Source organism: Phyllobates terribilis, unplaced genomic scaffold, assembly GCF_046119375.1.
Source record: "Phyllobates terribilis strain yellow unplaced genomic scaffold, ASM4611937v1 Scaffold_12__6_contigs__length_324123572, whole genome shotgun sequence".
NCBI lineage: Eukaryota > Metazoa > Chordata > Amphibia > Anura > Dendrobatidae > Phyllobates > Phyllobates terribilis.
Genome location: NW_027362772.1, coordinates 99,728,458 through 99,745,200, shown reverse-complemented (window position 1 = coordinate 99,745,200; position 16,743 = coordinate 99,728,458). Strand labels below are relative to the sequence as shown.

The 16,743-nt window shown below is 43.4% G+C and overlaps 1 protein-coding gene across 1 annotated transcript in view; it reads left to right on the top strand.

The window, feature by feature from the left end:
• Positions 1-3,024: 3,024 nt before the first annotated feature.
• LOC141172245 (uncharacterized) overlaps positions 3,025-16,743 on the top strand; it is a 52,792-nt gene continuing 39,073 nt past the window's right edge. Inside the window, exon 1 of the mRNA XM_073656233.1 lies at positions 3,025-3,217. Coding sequence (XP_073512334.1) covers positions 3,186-3,217 — 32 coding nt within the window. The 5' untranslated portion in view covers positions 3,025-3,185. The remainder of the gene's footprint in view (positions 3,218-16,743) is intronic.

Below are 16,743 nucleotides of genomic sequence, written 5' to 3'. Positions count from 1 at the left end.
TTCTCCATAGCTTCAATATCTTGGTTACATCATCACCATCCTCATCTCACTACTCCGCAGTTTGATGGAAGAAAGTCTAGAATGTAAGAAATTAATCGTTAAGGACATGTTACTGCCAAGATCCTTATATGTTTTGAGGAGAAATAACACCAACTCTGCTCTTGAGTTTCCCAAAAAGTTAGTTACCACAAATGAAAATGTAAACCATACAGCCTTTTCCTTGCCCTGCAACAAACGAAGAAGATGGCCAGTCCCTTTTATTGTAGCAATATTCTCTTGCGCGACTACCCCACTCACAGTAAGTTGGTGTCCAGTGTATCCACCCTGGAGACCAAATAAGAGGGCAACAACCGTAACGACATGTGTGAACAAGCACATGTAGGAGCTCCTGCAGAGCATCTAGCTATTTATCCAATATTGGACCTGATGACCATCCTGAAAATTGTCATACATCTACCAGATAACTTTCTGAGTGTGGAGGTGCTTTGCTCCAGGGGAAAAAATGACCAAGAAAAGCCACAGAGACTGTGGGAGAAGCAGGCTCTCAGCTCCAAGATGACACCACAGTCATCACACTGGAGACAGATTGAGCAGGGAAGATTAGCAGGAGGGAAGTGGTGGCGAGGCTGGAACAGTTTGCCTACACAGAAAGGCAGGTCTCAGCAGGTGACAGTGGCCATCTTATAACAGCTACCTTGCACCTGTGCATGGGCTCCAGAGTGGAGGAGTTGGGTGAGCAGGAGATGGGAGAGGCAGCCGCGTTGAAGGGGGCAAAAAGACTACAAAATTACATGTGGCACAATACTTACTGCCCCACTGCCTAATCTGCACCAATGGGACATACAGGTACCTGAGGAACCTACTTTAAAAGACGTTTTCATTGCAGTGGTACATTGTAAATTCTCTTTCTGCTTTGAATGTACATTTTGGTGGTCTTAACCCCTTTAAAGCCTGGGGTGTATTAGTACGCCCCAGGCCATCACCCCTGGTTCAGTGAGGGCTCTGGCGGTGAGCCCGGACTAAACCGAGCACATGTCTGCTGAGTATTACAGCTGACGTGTGCCCACAACAGCCGCGGGTGGAATCATGATCCAACCGCAGCTGTTAACCAGTTAAATGCCACTGTCAATCTATGACAGCGGCATTTAACAGCGCCGCACCGGAAGCGCGTCACTTACCCCGCCCATCGGTAACCCGTCATGTGATTGCGGGTCACTGATAGGTGGGCATGACAACCCTGGGTCTGCAGCAGACCCCAGTGGTTGTCATGTAATGATCGCTATGAGCGCCACCTAGTGGTTGGCAGTCATAGCACAGGAGCATTTCTGCTACATAAAGGTGATCTGTTCATCACCTCTATGTAGCAGAGGCGATCGGACAGTTGCTGCTTCTAGTCTCTTATGGAGACTATAAAAGCAAGCAAAAAGTGTAAAAAAAAATGTTTTTAAAAAAATTAAAAAAATATAAAAGTTTAAATCACCCCCCTTTCGCCCCATTCAAAATAAAATAATAAAAAAAAACAACCCACATACACATATTTGGTATTGCCGCGTTCAGAATTGCCCGATCTATCAATATAAAAAAAAGAATTAATCCGAACAGTAAACGGCGTAACAAGAAAAAAATTCTAAATGCCAGAATTACGTTTTTTGGTTGCTGCAACATTGCAATAAAATGCAATAAGGGGCGATCAAAACATCGGATCTACCCCAAAATGGGGCCCCAGATTCCTAAAAATGGAGATGCTATGGGTCTCGGAAAATGGTGCCATTTTTTTTTTTTTTTTACCAAACTTTGGATTTTTTTTCACCACTTAAATAAAAAAGAACCTATACATGTTTGGTATCTACAAACTCGTAATGAGCTGGAGAATAAGAATGATGGCAGGTCAGTTTTAGCATTCAGTGAACGTGGTAAAAAAAACAAAAAAACATCTGTGGTATTGCAATTTTTTTGCAATTTCACCGCACTTGGAAAATAAGCCCTCACACGGCCATATTGACCAAAAAATAAAAACGCTATGGCTCTGGGAACAAGGAGAGCAAAAAACGAAAATGCAAAAACAGAAAATCCCAGGGTCTTTAAGGGGTTAAAGATGAGATAGCAGGTATATGACACAAACTGCAGAAAATAGAGCAGGGGCAGTGGAAGTCAGAGTCAGCACCATTGATGATCAGATAGCCGATACAAGCAATGAGAGCTAGCTTGCAGCACAGCAAATATCAGCACTGCTGGCAGAAACAGATGATCTTGAAAATAGGTCAAGGCTCAATGATATACCACTTATTGGTGTGCCTGGAAAAATAGAAGGCTCCTTTCCTACTGAATTCTTTGAAAACTGGCTGAAATTAATAATCAGGCTTGAAACCTTAACCCCCTATAAGCTGTAGAACAAGCTCACAGGATGCCTACCCATCCTCTTCCTCCTGGGCTTCCACAAAGACCTGCGCTGGCTAAAGTTTTACCGGGACAGAGATATTATCCTGCGACAGGCAAGGGATCACCCAGATGTAACTATCAATGGGTCCAAAATCTCGATCTTTCCAGATTATTCTATAGAAGTGCAGAGACAAAGAGCCAGATTCATTGATATCAAAAAACATCTAAGAGATCTGCATGTTCCATATTCAATTATTATATTTAATAAACCTTTCTGAATTGACGTCTTCAATAAACCAGCAGCACGGGAAGTATCCACAAATTTCTCCAGATCCTGATATTCATCAATTTTGACAAACCTATGGATCCGCAGCAACTGAACATCAAACTTAAAACACCAAAGAAAAGAATATGGATCAGGTTAGCACAATCTGATACAAATACTCTTAAATGTTTGTTGGATAAGACCCTATTTGCGCTACCTTCCTCTTTGTGTTTTTTCTTGGATACAGCAGCAATACCTTGGAACCGTCTCCCGGTCTGGCAATTGTCAAATGAGAGCCCGGCAGCAGAGGGAATTATCTATATATCTACATCATGGAATATTTTTACAATCGACTATCATCAAGGGAACGGCTCATGTTAGAAACTATTGGACAAACAGGTGGATTCATTATGGACATGGACAGTTCTACAAACTCATTTAGTGAGGAGGACACAAATGTTTTAAGAAACACTTTTTATCACTTCAAAGATGCATTAAAAGAGGAACTTCATTTTGGTCTGGATGCCCGGTTTTTAACTATATGGATGAAAAAATATGTCTGAGGGGCCTCAGGTTGGTACATACCTCTCCATTTCCTAATGACAATACGTTTACACTTGAATGGGACCCTAATTTAAATAATTGTATGCACATTATGTTAACATGTTTCCCTAAAAAGAGAACACAATTGTGTGAAACTGCAACTGAAAAAGTTCTATCTTTAGCTAAGGACTGTGAAGACCCGGGGTCTTCCGTGGGCAAAGAGACAGGGATGATTATCGTATTATAAAAAAGAAAGAAACACAAAGTGTGCCCCGAGTGATAGAGCAAAAATCTAAAAATTCTCTACATATACAACTAAAGGACAAGGCTAATGAATGTATTGATACAAACAAAAAAAAATATTGAAAAAAATGAAAATAAGATTGAACCGAAGATAACAAATAACAAAATAATTGAGATAGTCCTACCACAAAGAATTGAACCTTTATCAATTGCAACAGTTAAATCTACAAAAAGTACAGTGAGCAAGAGCAGAAATTAGACAAACACTCCTCCTATACAAAATTCAAATATACTACTTCCATCTTCTGAATGGAAAACCTCTACCTTCATTTTGGTTTTTAATGCAAAAAAACATCTAGACAACATTAGACTACATATAAATAGAATCAATGAAGAAAGGAAAAGAGCTTGTCTAAGTAAAAATGAAAAACGGAGACAACTAGTGGCAATAAACTAAATAAAAGTCTAATTCCACCTAAGGAAATTGAATCTCTTGCTCTAATCAAATTCTCAGATCCCATTTCTACTCCACTACTGTACCTCTCGATATATGACACTACATCAGACATTGTTTCCTCTACTAAAATAACAAGCAATACTATTTGTGAAGACCCGGGGTCTTCCGTGGGTGTAACGCTACTCAGACAACACAGGGTGATGGTAAAACAGCGTGGCAATACTTTATTGAACCACAAAGTGGACAATAAACACACAGAACAGTCCCAGCATATACCCAAGATGGTACAACATTACACAGTCTCACCCTTCCTTCTCCGCCCGCTTGGGATTGAACAGCTCCCACTTTGGAGACTTCCAGGGCCGACTACCTCAACCAGTTGCCCCCCCCCCGCTTCTGGTGGGTCACCACAGAGAGGAGGTAGCGGCAAGCATAGAAAGCTAGCAGTCCATCGAGGTACAGGACCAGGAGACCCAAGGGTCCCACCCTGGCCTCTCCGAGAGTTTCCATGGGCTCTAAGCGACCGGTGGGTCCCTCTTAGCAACCCCAAAACAACATATCCATGGGGCCAAGTGACTTCTTCGTCCTCTCCCAGACTCCCCAAAAGTATCCATGGTCTCTAATGGTTAATGGAGCAGATCCAAATCTTTTCAGTCAGGGCCAGTACCCTTAGGCTACAATCATGTAGAATACAAATCTGTGTCTCTTTGGATAATGCCATGCAATCCATCTATTGTCCTGAAGGATGTCTCTCATTCTCCTTCTAAAGTCTTTCTGATGTTCCTTGATTCTCTGTCCCAAGACTCACTGCTACAAAAAACACATGTCCCTTCTGCTTCTCTTTGCTTCTGACTACAGACATCCCTGTTTATATTAATCTCTGTGTGAGGTCATCAGGCACAGGTAAGAGGTAATGGTGCAGGTCTCAGTTATTATTGAGCTAATCTATTTACATAGTTGGTATCACTGGGCTGTTGTAAAAAGCTGGCTTTTAGTACAATTAGCATATTAGCAAACAGCATTGTTTCCAAGAGGAGACCGCAATCAGGGTTAGACAAATACTAATCTGACCTTTAGAAATACACAAACATGTACAAGACAATTTAAACACAATAATGTACTGTAAACACAATAGTGTATTCTCTTGACTTAACAAATCTAATCTGGCTTATTAAGATTTTACTCTGTATCGTCACACTATTAGGCTGTGTGCCCACAATGCGTTTTTTAAGCGTTTCCGCAGCGGCAAAAACGCTTAAAAAATGCATGGTAGAAGGCCTGCCATGTTCCCCAATGATAATCCGCATGTGCTGTGCACATGCTGTGAAAATTTCCGCTGCGGATTATCATTGCGGAAAAAAACGCAGCACTACCAATTATTTTGCAGAAATGCTGCGTTTTTGCCGCCATTGACTTGCATTAGACCGCATGGATTACGCATCACTGCATAAGTAGATGCGCATTCCATGCGTTCTAATGTGTGGATGGTACCCAGGTCTAGAGAAGAGGAGACTCTCCTCCGGACGTGGGTACCATTGAAAACTGTAAAAAAAAGAATAAAATAAAAAATAATAATATATATACTTACCTTCTGGCGGCCCGCGGTGCGCTCCTCCTTGCTTGGCAGCAGTTCGCGATGGAATAAAGGACCCGCGCTGACGTCAGAGTCATGTGACGGGTCATGCGACGCTGACGTCGGCAGGTCCTTCAGTGTACCGCAGCCGGGACGGTGAAGCAAGCCAGCGCGGGCCATCGGAGGGTAAGTATAGATTTATTTTTTTATTTTTTGACATTCTCTCGGGTCACAGTATATAAATCCATGCTGTTTGTATGGATTTATATAGTGTGACCAAGTTGTCAAGCACTTTCCAAGTGATGCTGATCGCTTGGAAAGCGCTTGTCAACCCGCAAGCGGAAATGCAAGTGAAGAACGCTTCACATCCGCATGTCCCTGGCAGGAAAACGCATGTACAATCCGCATGTACAATCCGCATGCACAATCCGCATGTACAATCCGCATGTACAATCTGCATGTACAATCCACATGCACAATCCACATGTACAATCCGCATGCATTTTTTTCTGCCAGGGAGATGCAGAAACGCTCAGGAAAAAATCCTGAGCATTTCTGCATCGTGGGCACATAGCCTTATAGTGGAAAATACCACAACTGGTACTAAAGGTCTGGTATCTTTTTTACCCCGGGCTATATCTCCCAAGAAAGGGCAATTAGCCAATACTTCTCTCCCAAACCAGGGAAAAGAAAAAAAACTACTAGAAGAACGTGAGGAGGAAGAAGAAAAAAAAAGAAAAGAGGGAAAATAAACCTACCCCAAGCCCCAAACAATAATACCCACAAATGTTTTAATCTGTCGACTACCTTTTATCAAATGATGAGAAATTAATATTATCAAAAGAACTTTCCTTTTGTCCCACAAACAAACCCAAAGACTTTGATCTTTTTTTTAAATCTTTAGGTATTTACGAGGAAAATTACACTGAGAAGACATTTTACAATAAAAGTGCGAGAACAGCCTGTTGTTTCTTTATCACAAACTGTTTTCCAATTTCATGTGAATGTAAAAACAAAATCCAATTGTTATCCAATAGAGAGTAAGGGACATCACATTAGCACCTTCCATGATATAGTTCTTGATAAATTAAAAGAACTTACAATTAAAGGAGGTCCACCACAAAAAATAAAAATAATCTTTCAATATCTGAGAAGAAAGCCCTACAATCCTTATGTAATAATGACAACTTAGTCATTAGAGCTGCTGATAAAGGGGGTATAGTAATACAAAACTGCACAGATTATTGCAAAGAAGTATGCAGAATAATATCAGAAGTATAATACTATCAGAAAATTCCTTCAGACCCTTTACCTAAAGTGATAGTAATATATAATAATTTGATCAACAGAGCAATGGAGGAAAATATATTAAATCTAAAAGAAAAAAAGTTTCTCAATCAAAAATCCCACTACTCCCTTCTTTTATCACCTTCCAAAAATCCATAAGAGTCTTACCAGTCCCCCTGGGAGACCTATAGTATAAGGCATTGGATCTCTGACTAGCAATCTGTCAGAATATATTGACAAAATAATGCAGGATCATGTGTCAAAATTACCTAGCCATCTAAAAGATTCTACACATCTAACTCCACTTCTACAAGTGATACAATGGGAACCGAATTATGCTTTTCTCACTTTAGATGTATCATCTTTATATTCAAATATATCATATCAGATTGACATGTTTCAAAAAAAAATTGACGGATGTCAGATTGTCCAGTAGACAAAAATAATTCATCTATACAGGGCTATCCTTTATTTTAAAAAAATAATTATTTTACATTTGAAGGTGAACATTACCATTAGACACGAGGCACTGCGATGGGTTCAAAGGTCGCACCAACCTACGCAAATCTATTCATGGGGGTATTTGAGGAGATGTTTATTAAAAAACAAAAATTGAAAAAGTATATAACTTTATATAAAAAATAGCAAAAGGCAATGGTACTTACCAGCCAAGATTTCAATAAAAATGCACACCAGCCGGCCCCCTTTTGTTAGAAGTAGGTAGCACAGGTGCGGAATGCTGATGAACAATCACTCTCATCCCCTCTCACTGGAGGAGCAACTGCCTAGCACTAAAACTGCACACAGATGAAACTTGGAGTAGGGTGCAATTCACACACATGCGGCACCGTGCCTAGTCAGCATCCTATTACAAGCCCCTGCTATTCGATTAGGCGGGATGCCCGGCACCCTATCCGTGCATCGCAGAGGTGCAAAGCCCCAACTCACAAGGTCACCATTAATGGGCCTGGCTGCGCCCTGGCAGATAAAAAAAGTGCATTCTACTCTGTGGAGGCCAATGGGGAGTGCATTCTACTCTGTGGAGGTCGAAGGGGAGTGCATTCTACTCTGGAGGCCGATGGGGAGTGCATTCTACTCTGTGGGGGCCGATAGGGAGTGTCGCGCATGATGATGGAATTGGATACATCGGTCTGGGGAACAACGCACATGATGGGATGAGGTACACCGGTCTGGGGAACATCGCACATGATGATGGGATTAGATACACTGGTCTGTGGAGTATCGTGCATGATGATGTGATTAGATACACGGGTCTGGGGAGTATAACACATTCAGGGATTAGATAGTTTTTCACTTTATGCTGTATTTCTTACTTGAAGTTGTGATAATCTGATCTCTACTATACATAGCAAAATACACATGCGCTCATACACACAGGAAAACAGAAAAATTCTCACACACAGGAAAATACGCAGGCTCACACACACCGAAAAATGCACACGCACGCTTGCACACAGAAAAATACACATGCACTCTCATACACACAGGAAAAAACACATGCACGCTCATACACACAGAAAAATACACATGTGGTGTAATACATGACCCCGCTCCGTCCACTTCTATAGGTGCAGGGGTGTAATAAGATAGAATAGATAAATGTCCTGTAAATATATAATTTCACATGCCCCTACATATAATAAACTTGCCTTTCATGTGGCACTAAAAGGTGTTTACCCTAATAAATGAAAAAAAACAGCGCCTATTTTTGGTAACCAGCCAAGGTAAAGCAGACAGCTGTGGGTTTATATTATCAGGCTGGAAAGGTACCTGGTTATTGGGCCCTACCCAACCTAAAAATAACAGCCCGCAGTCGCACCAGAAGTGTCGCATCACATTAGATGCGAGAATTCTGGCGCTTTGTCCGCCTCTTCCTGATTGCCATGGTGTGGTGGCAATCAGGGTAATGGTAGTTGGGGTTGATGACAGCTGTGATTTGTCAAAAATCATAGCTGCCATCAACACCAGTAACGGAGAGGCATCTATCAGACACTCCGACTACTAACCCACTAATGGAAAAAAAAACAGAAAGATAAATGTTATTTGAATAAAGACTCCCCGATACTTACCCTGGTTCACCAATTTATTTTTGAAAAAAAAAAAAATCCCAAGCAGGTCCGACATAGTCCATAGTGTTCCCATGACGATCCCTGAATCCGACGTCAAAAGGCTATGGAGCCTTTTTCAGAGAACGAGGGTTTATAGGCCGTAGCAGCAGCCCATCCGAGGCCCACTGCGCTCCACAAGACCCGACGGCTGTGATGAGCAGTGGCGTCAGTAACTACACCGCTCATCAGAGTCGCAGAGCCCTTTGCATAATGGCCCCATATAGTGCCCCACAGTATAATGGCCCCTTACAGTGCCCCACAGTCTAATGGCACCATATAGTCCTCCATACAGTATAATGGCCCCATATAGTGCCCTACATAATAATGGCGCCATATAGTGACCTACACTATAATGGCCCCATATAGTGCACTACAGTATAATGGCCCCATATAGTGCACCATACTATAATGTGCCTCACATATTGCTCCACAGTGTAATGTTGTCATATAGTGCCCCACAGTAGAATGTGCCCCATAAAGTGCATCCTGGTGTATATGGCCCCCATCATCTTTCTCCCAGCATGTGTGGCCCCCATCATCCACCTCCCTGCGTGTATGGCCCCCACCATCCACCTCCCGGCGTGTATGGCCCCCATCATCCTCCTCCCTGCGTGTATGGCCTCCATCCTCCTCCTCCCTGCGTGTATGGCACCCATCCTCCTCTTCCCTGCGTGTATGGCCTCCATCCTCCTCCTCCCTGCGTGTATGGCCTCCATTTTCCACCCAGCATGTATGGCCACCATCCTCTTCCTCCGGGCGTGCATGGCCTCCATCATCATCCTCCCGGCGTCCATGGCCCCAATCATCCTCCTCTGTGTCTTCCTAAGCTTAATCCCCCAATGCAGTACAGACCCACAGGGAAATTAAAACCCTTTTGGTTGCAGGTTATAGATCTTAAGGGGAAAATTGAAGGGGAACTAAAGGAGTATCTTGTGATTAATAAAAATACAATTTATTTTTTATATGTATGGGAAGCCATGAAGGCCGACCTTAGAGGAATATTTATAAAAGAAATCTCAGCAGCTAAATCCCGGACTAAGCAGCAGGATCAGTTGGTGTTTTAGGAATTGGGAGCTGCAGAGAGTGCGATGATTACAGATCCAACGCCGGCTGCGCAAAACAGGCTTAAAGCAGCTCAGGACCTGCTGAATCAGGGAACATTGCAGCTGCAGGAAGGAAGAAGCTGCTTCACAAGGTGCAATAATGTGAAGAAGGGGATAAAGCAGGTCACTTATAATGTGATAGCTGCCGCCCAGAGGGACTCGGCCTTTATATCCAGTCTGGAGACTAGGGAGGGTAATGTGTACAGTCCACAGTGGACATACTGAAAGTGTTGGAGGAATACTATGCAAAGTTGTATACTTCTCAGGCTCAACTCTCAGAAGAACAGACCCTGACCTTCCTAGATAAAGCTCAGCTCCCGCTCCTTTCCTTAGACTCTCAGAATTTATTAGATGAACTACTTGATATAGAAGAGTTAGAATGGGCACTGAGCTCAATGGCCAACGATAAAGCACCGGGAATGGACAGTCTTCCAGTGGAAGTATATAAGAGATATAAGGAAGTATTACTACCAGTATTATTGGAGGTATACAATTCGAAGGAGGATCATTGCCACATCCATGCATGAAGCCATAATTACAGTGTTACCTAAATAAGGCAAGGCCCCAGCATGCCGGCATCCTATAGACTCATCTCTCTTTTAACAGTAGACGTCAAACTTCTTGCTAACAGATTCTCAAAAGTAATCTCAATAATACACCCCGATCAGTCTGGGTTTATGCCTGATATGTCCACCACGATCAATCTCAAAAGGCTTTATATTAATATACAAGCAAGGGCTGATAATATTGGTCAAAGGGGAATCCTGTCTTTGGACGCAGCTAAGGCCTTAGACAGTGTAGAATGGCAATATTTGTGAGCTACATTGCGGCAGATGGACAAATTTATATGATGGGTGCAACTGCTTTATTCGGACTCAAAGGCCAAAATACGGGCGAATGGCTCTATGGCTAATCGATTTTTTGTTGCACAGAAGTAAAAGACAAGGGTGCCCCCTGTCTCTCATTGTTTTCAATAGCAACTGAACCTCTTGCGGCAGAAATTAGTAAAATGTCTGAGATAAATGGATTTAAATATGGGACCAAGGAAGAGAAGGTGGCATTGTTTGCCGATGATTTACAATTATTCCTTGGGGATGCTCGGAGGTCTCTGGAGAGCATGATGGCAACTATCTCTAGCTGACTTATTCCTTCCAAAGACCATACTAAGGACTAGGGAGCAATTAATACGGGTGGAGAAATGGCCATTCGGGCAAACAGGAAAGAGAAAGGAAAATTCAAAAAAATGGGGATGATCACGATAATTACAATAAAATGGCGAAGTTCCAGCAGACTGACTGATACGACTGTTAGGCCACAGCTCCACTGTCAGTATTTGGTCAGTATTTTTCCTCGGGCGTGGAAGCCAAAACCAGGTGAAGAACAATCAGAGTAAAGGTATAATAGAAAAAAGTCACCAATTCTACATTTATCACCCCCTCCCGGTTTTGGCTACCACTCCTGAGAAAAAATACTGGCCAAATACTAATAGTGGGGCGGTGGCCTTAAAGGCAAACTCAGCAAGAAGTAAGAATGAAGTCACCACTCACAACAAAACACTGAGCTGCAACAAAACACCTTAAAATTTGTTATAGAGATTGATTAGTCCTTTCTGTCTGACCATTGGTTTCAGGGTGGTAGGCACAGGAAAATAAATGAATTCCCAGTTTATTACAAAAATCTCTGCAGAATTTGGAGACAAATTGAACTCCCCTATCAAACACAGTGTTAAGAGGGATCCCATGTACCCTTACTGTATGAGAAATAAAAAACCTGGAGAACGTCTCTGCATTAGGTAATCCTCTGACAAAGGAACAAAATGAGCCCGTTTAATGAATCAGTCAACGACCACCCAAAGACAGTCTTCCCACCAGACAGAGGCAAATCTGTGATGAAATCCACGGGCAGATGAGTTCACTGTCTTTCTGGAATTGCAATGGAGCCAATACTTCAACCGGACTGCTATGACAGACTTTAGCGCGTGTGCAAACTTCCCAAGCTGATACAAAATTTTTAATATAATTATACATAGATGGCCACCAAAAAAGGCTAGTACTAGCTTTCTGCATAGCTGTGAACCGCAGATGACCACTCATGATTAAATCATGAAACTCCTGCAACAGACGCAATCTTAGGTACACAGCTACAAATAATTTGGACCTAGGCGTGGCGAAAAGAGCAAACGATAGTGTTCTGCCTTCCTCCACGTATGATGCTGTGGGGGATTTAGCATACAGCTTAACCCTCATTCATACTCAATTAAATAGACTGTAGCGTTCTGCAATCTTGATTTAATGGTGATGGTATGAACTTGATAGTGTGGTAAAAACTATAACACAATAGAAAATGATGACAGTCAGTACTGGGTACATTAAAGAAACTAGCACTAACATAGTGATAATACAGGTTACAGTAAACAGGAATAAATGAGGTAAAGATCACAGCCACAGGCTCTATTCTATACAGAATGCATCAACCTGAGTACAGTGCAAGAGGCATTAACTAAATGGTGTATCTCAGAGCACAATACACTTCACTTTACAGTATTTCACACCAAACATGTGATTGTATTTGCTCTTACCGGAATCATCTGACAAGGGAAAAGTTGTAGAGAGTGTAGAGCCAGTCACACATCTTATCTGCTTCCCTGAAAGCCCAGGAAAACTGATTACAGGAACTCTTTCTCCCTGAGGAAGGAGGGGGGCGGTCCCTCAGCACACATTATTCTTAAAGGGGACAGACTCTTGTGACTATAAGAGTATTACTAGATGATGTGCAGCTTCTAAACAACATAAACAGACAACTGGTGACCTCTACAGGTCGCAACTAGAATAACTCTATGAACATTCCCTTAGCTGCTCATGAGTAGACAGAACACTCCCAGCTTGGCATCAATGGATGCCACCATTTGACTCTTTCGGGGAAAGCAGCAGCACGAGTTCAGTAACTGGCCTGAGGAACAGTTAGTTCTCTCCAAGCTTACCCACTCTAACCTCCACTTTGCATACTTTCCCATCCCATCAAAGGATTTGGTGACTAGGCCGAGTGGCCACTCGTTTCGATGCGATTGACTGTTTTTCACGAATACAACATCGCCGGGTTTGATGTTAGGATGGTCTTTCTGCCACTTCTTCCTGGTTTGTAGAGTGGAGAGATACTGTTTTCTCCATCTGTCCCAAAAGGCATTAGACATGCTTTGTACTTGCCTCCATTGTCTTCTGTAGAGGTCTTTGTCATTGAACTCTCCAAGTGGAGCACTTGGGACACAGGTTTTCTGTGTGAGCAATACTGCGGGAGTAAGGACTATCGGGTCTCCGGAATCGCTGGAAAGTGCTGTCAGCGGCCTGGCATTTATGATATCTGAGACTTCAGCCAAGAATGTAATCAAACTTTCATGTGTGAGTCTCGTGTTCACTTGCAAGAAGATAGCACGCAAAATACTAGACTATCCCTATCATCCTTTCCAAGGCACCTCCCATGTGCGAAGAATGTGGTAGGTTGAAAGTCCAAGTGCATCCTTGCTCACCTAAGTACATTTCTACATTAGTAACGTCTAGATTGGAAGGGATTTGGAGTTGTCTGGCTGCTCCAACGAAGTTCGTGCCTCTGTCAGAGCGAATATGCTTCGCAGGGCCTCTGATCGCGATGAAGCTTCGAAGTGCATTTATGAAGCTCGATGTGTCCATAGATTCGATTACTTCAATATGGACAGCTCTGATGGACAGACATGTGAATAGAACTGCCCAACACTTTGCTTCGGCATGGACTTTCCTAGTGCGTCATGTAGCTACGGACCAAGGGCCGAAAACATCTAGTCTGACGTTGGTGAACGGGGGTTCAGTACTAAGTCTGTCGGGTGGAAGATTGGCCATCTTCTGCTTTTGAAACATGGAGTTTCAATGCCATGCCATGAAGTGTGCGGCACGTAACACAGTTAAAGATGAGTTTGCTTACTCTTCTCTTCGCTCCAATTATCCATAGTCCGGTAGGTAGGTTCACTTCGGTAAACAAACATCCTTGGTGTCTCACTAGGACATGATGATGTTGTATGAGAAGGGTTGTGACATGATGACGTCCCGGAACTATTACCGGGTGTTTCTCTGAAACTTCTATCTTGGCTTCTTGAAGGCAGCCACTTATTCTCAACAGTCCGTTTTGGTCGACTATCGGGTCGAGCTTCTTCAGCACGCTGTCTCTAAAAACAGGTTGTCCCTTGTTGAGGTTGTCTATTTCTTTGTCATAGACTTCCCTTTGTACTACATGAAGTATTGTAATCTTGGCCTTTTCTAGGCTGGGGGCGGTGAATGCATGTTTGCAGTGATGTTAACCTTTACAAGGTCTCTGACTCGTAGGTATTGCAGACTTGTAGGACTGAGCCACGTGAAGTAGGCAAGTGATGGATTGAATGAGTAACTTCCAGGTTGAGAACCTGCTGAACCGATGAGATTCAAGGCGATGACCTGAAATCACTGTATGTAGGGCAGACACTTGAGAACGAAGCTCTTTGTCGGCATCCGGATCCACTAGTTCGATTGTATCAGGCTTGCTGCGATGGGGCATCGAATAGTACAAGGAGGAAAGGGCTGTGAACCACGTAGTGTCCTTAAGATGACTGGGTGCGACGGATCTAGTTGCATAGTCTGCAGGATTGTGGTGAGTAGACACGTAGTGCTACTGATTAGGGCAAGTGGATCTTCTTATCCTCAGTACCCGATTGCTAACGTAGACGTAGAAGCATCGCGTCTCGTTGCAGATGTATCCCAGTACCACCTTGCTATCCGTGTAGAATTTGGAATTTTTGATCTGCATATTCAACCCATACGAGATAAGTTTGGCCACCTCAACTGCAAGGATGGCAGCACAGAATTCCAGTCTGGGTATCGTGTGTTCACGGAGTGGCGCCAGCTTTGTCTGACTCAAGACGAACCCGATATGGCTTTGTTCGTTCACGTCTGTGGTCTTTAGATACCCTACTGCTGCGATCGCTTTGACTGATGCGTCACAGAAGATACAAAGTCTTTGAGTCTTGACTTCTGAGGATGGCACGAGAGCATAGGGCCGTTTCACACGAAGGGCGGTCAAGGCTTCAATAGACTTCCTCCACTCTGTCCACAAGTCTGCCTTTTCTGCTGGGAGTGGATCGTCCCAATCAAACTTCCCTTGGGTGAAGTCTCTCAGCATCATTTTGCCTTGGATAGTTACTGGAGTTACGAACCCCAAGGGGTCGTACAGGCTATTCACGAAGGAAAGAACTCCTCTGCACATGAAGGGTTTCTTGTCTTTGTTGATCTGAAAGGCGAAGGCATCAGTCTTCAAATCCCAAAGCAATCCTAGGCTCCGCTGCATGGGAAGGGAGTTGATGCTTAGGTCTAAGTCCTTCAGATCACTGGAATAGTCTTGAAAAGGAAAGGCTTCCATCAATTCTCTGCTGTTGGAAGTGATGTTATGTAACCTCAGGTTAGACAGAGCGAGCATTTCTTGAGCCCTCTTCAGGAGGCTGATTGCAACCTCGTTTGTTGGTGTGGACTTCAGACAGTCGTCAACGTAGACGTCATTTTCTACTAAGGATCTGACATCTGATCCGTACCTTTCTTCACCCTCTTTGGCAGAATTTCGAAGGCTGTAGATATCGACTGCTGGGGAGGGACTGTTTCCGAAGATGTGGACCCTCATCCGGTACTCTGTGATGTCCTTATCGGGGTCGTTATCATGGTACCAGAAGAACCTCAAGTAGTTTCTGTGGTCCTCCTTGACGAGGAAACAGTGGAACATCTGTTATATGTCAGCCATAAATGCCATCGTATCTCTGCAGAAACAGAGTAGCACCTCTAGGAGCCTGTTGTTGAGGTCTGAGCCTGACAGTAGGACATCTTTAGACGAGAAGTCTTCTCATTTTGTGCTTGAGTCGAATACCACTCTTATCTGACCTGGCTTCTTAGGATGGTATACTCCGAAGATGGGTAAGTACCAACACTCCTCTGAATGCCGAAGTGCAGGTGCAATCTCCGCGTGGTTGTTCTGGAATATCTTCCCCATGAAGGTAAAGAAATGTTCCTTCGTCTCAGGCGACTTCTGAAGCTTGTGTCCGAGGGAGATGAATCGACTGTAGGGCAGTTCCCTGTTGTTGGGTAGACGTCTTCTCCGGGGTCAGAATAGTAGAGGTGCGACCCAACTGTTTGACTTGTCTTTGACTATCTCTCGATCCATTATATCCAATAACATCCTGTCTTCTATGGACACCGCTGTCTTGTTGTCTTCCTTTGTCCTGTGGAAAACTGCACATCCTATGTGGTCTTGTTCACCTTCTCAGGCGTGGTCTTCGTTGGAAGGAGATGAGAAAGGGCAAGGCAGGTGAGTGCTCCTTGGTAACTCCTTTACCAGCAGACTATTTGGACATGGCTGGAAGAGAGATGGACGTCCATTTTCTAGCTCGCTGGTGAGCATACTGTTGACTGAGGTCAGCTTGTGTGCTCCTCCTAGACAGACGTCTCCTATTATGACCCAACCAAGGTCAAGCCTCTGTGCGTACAGAGCGTTCTGGAAGCCATTGATAGACTCTAGACTTGTGGACTCTTAGTATATCTCTTCCCAATAGTAAAGCTATTTGAGCTTCTGGGTCCAACTCAGGTATCAGGTGAGCTATACATTTCAGATGGGGGTGATGTATCGCCACCTCCGGTGAAGGTGTCTCAGACCTGTTGTCGGGAATTTGGTTGCACTCCAGGATGGTCGGTAGCGATAGGCAGGTCTGGCCATCTATGCACTCC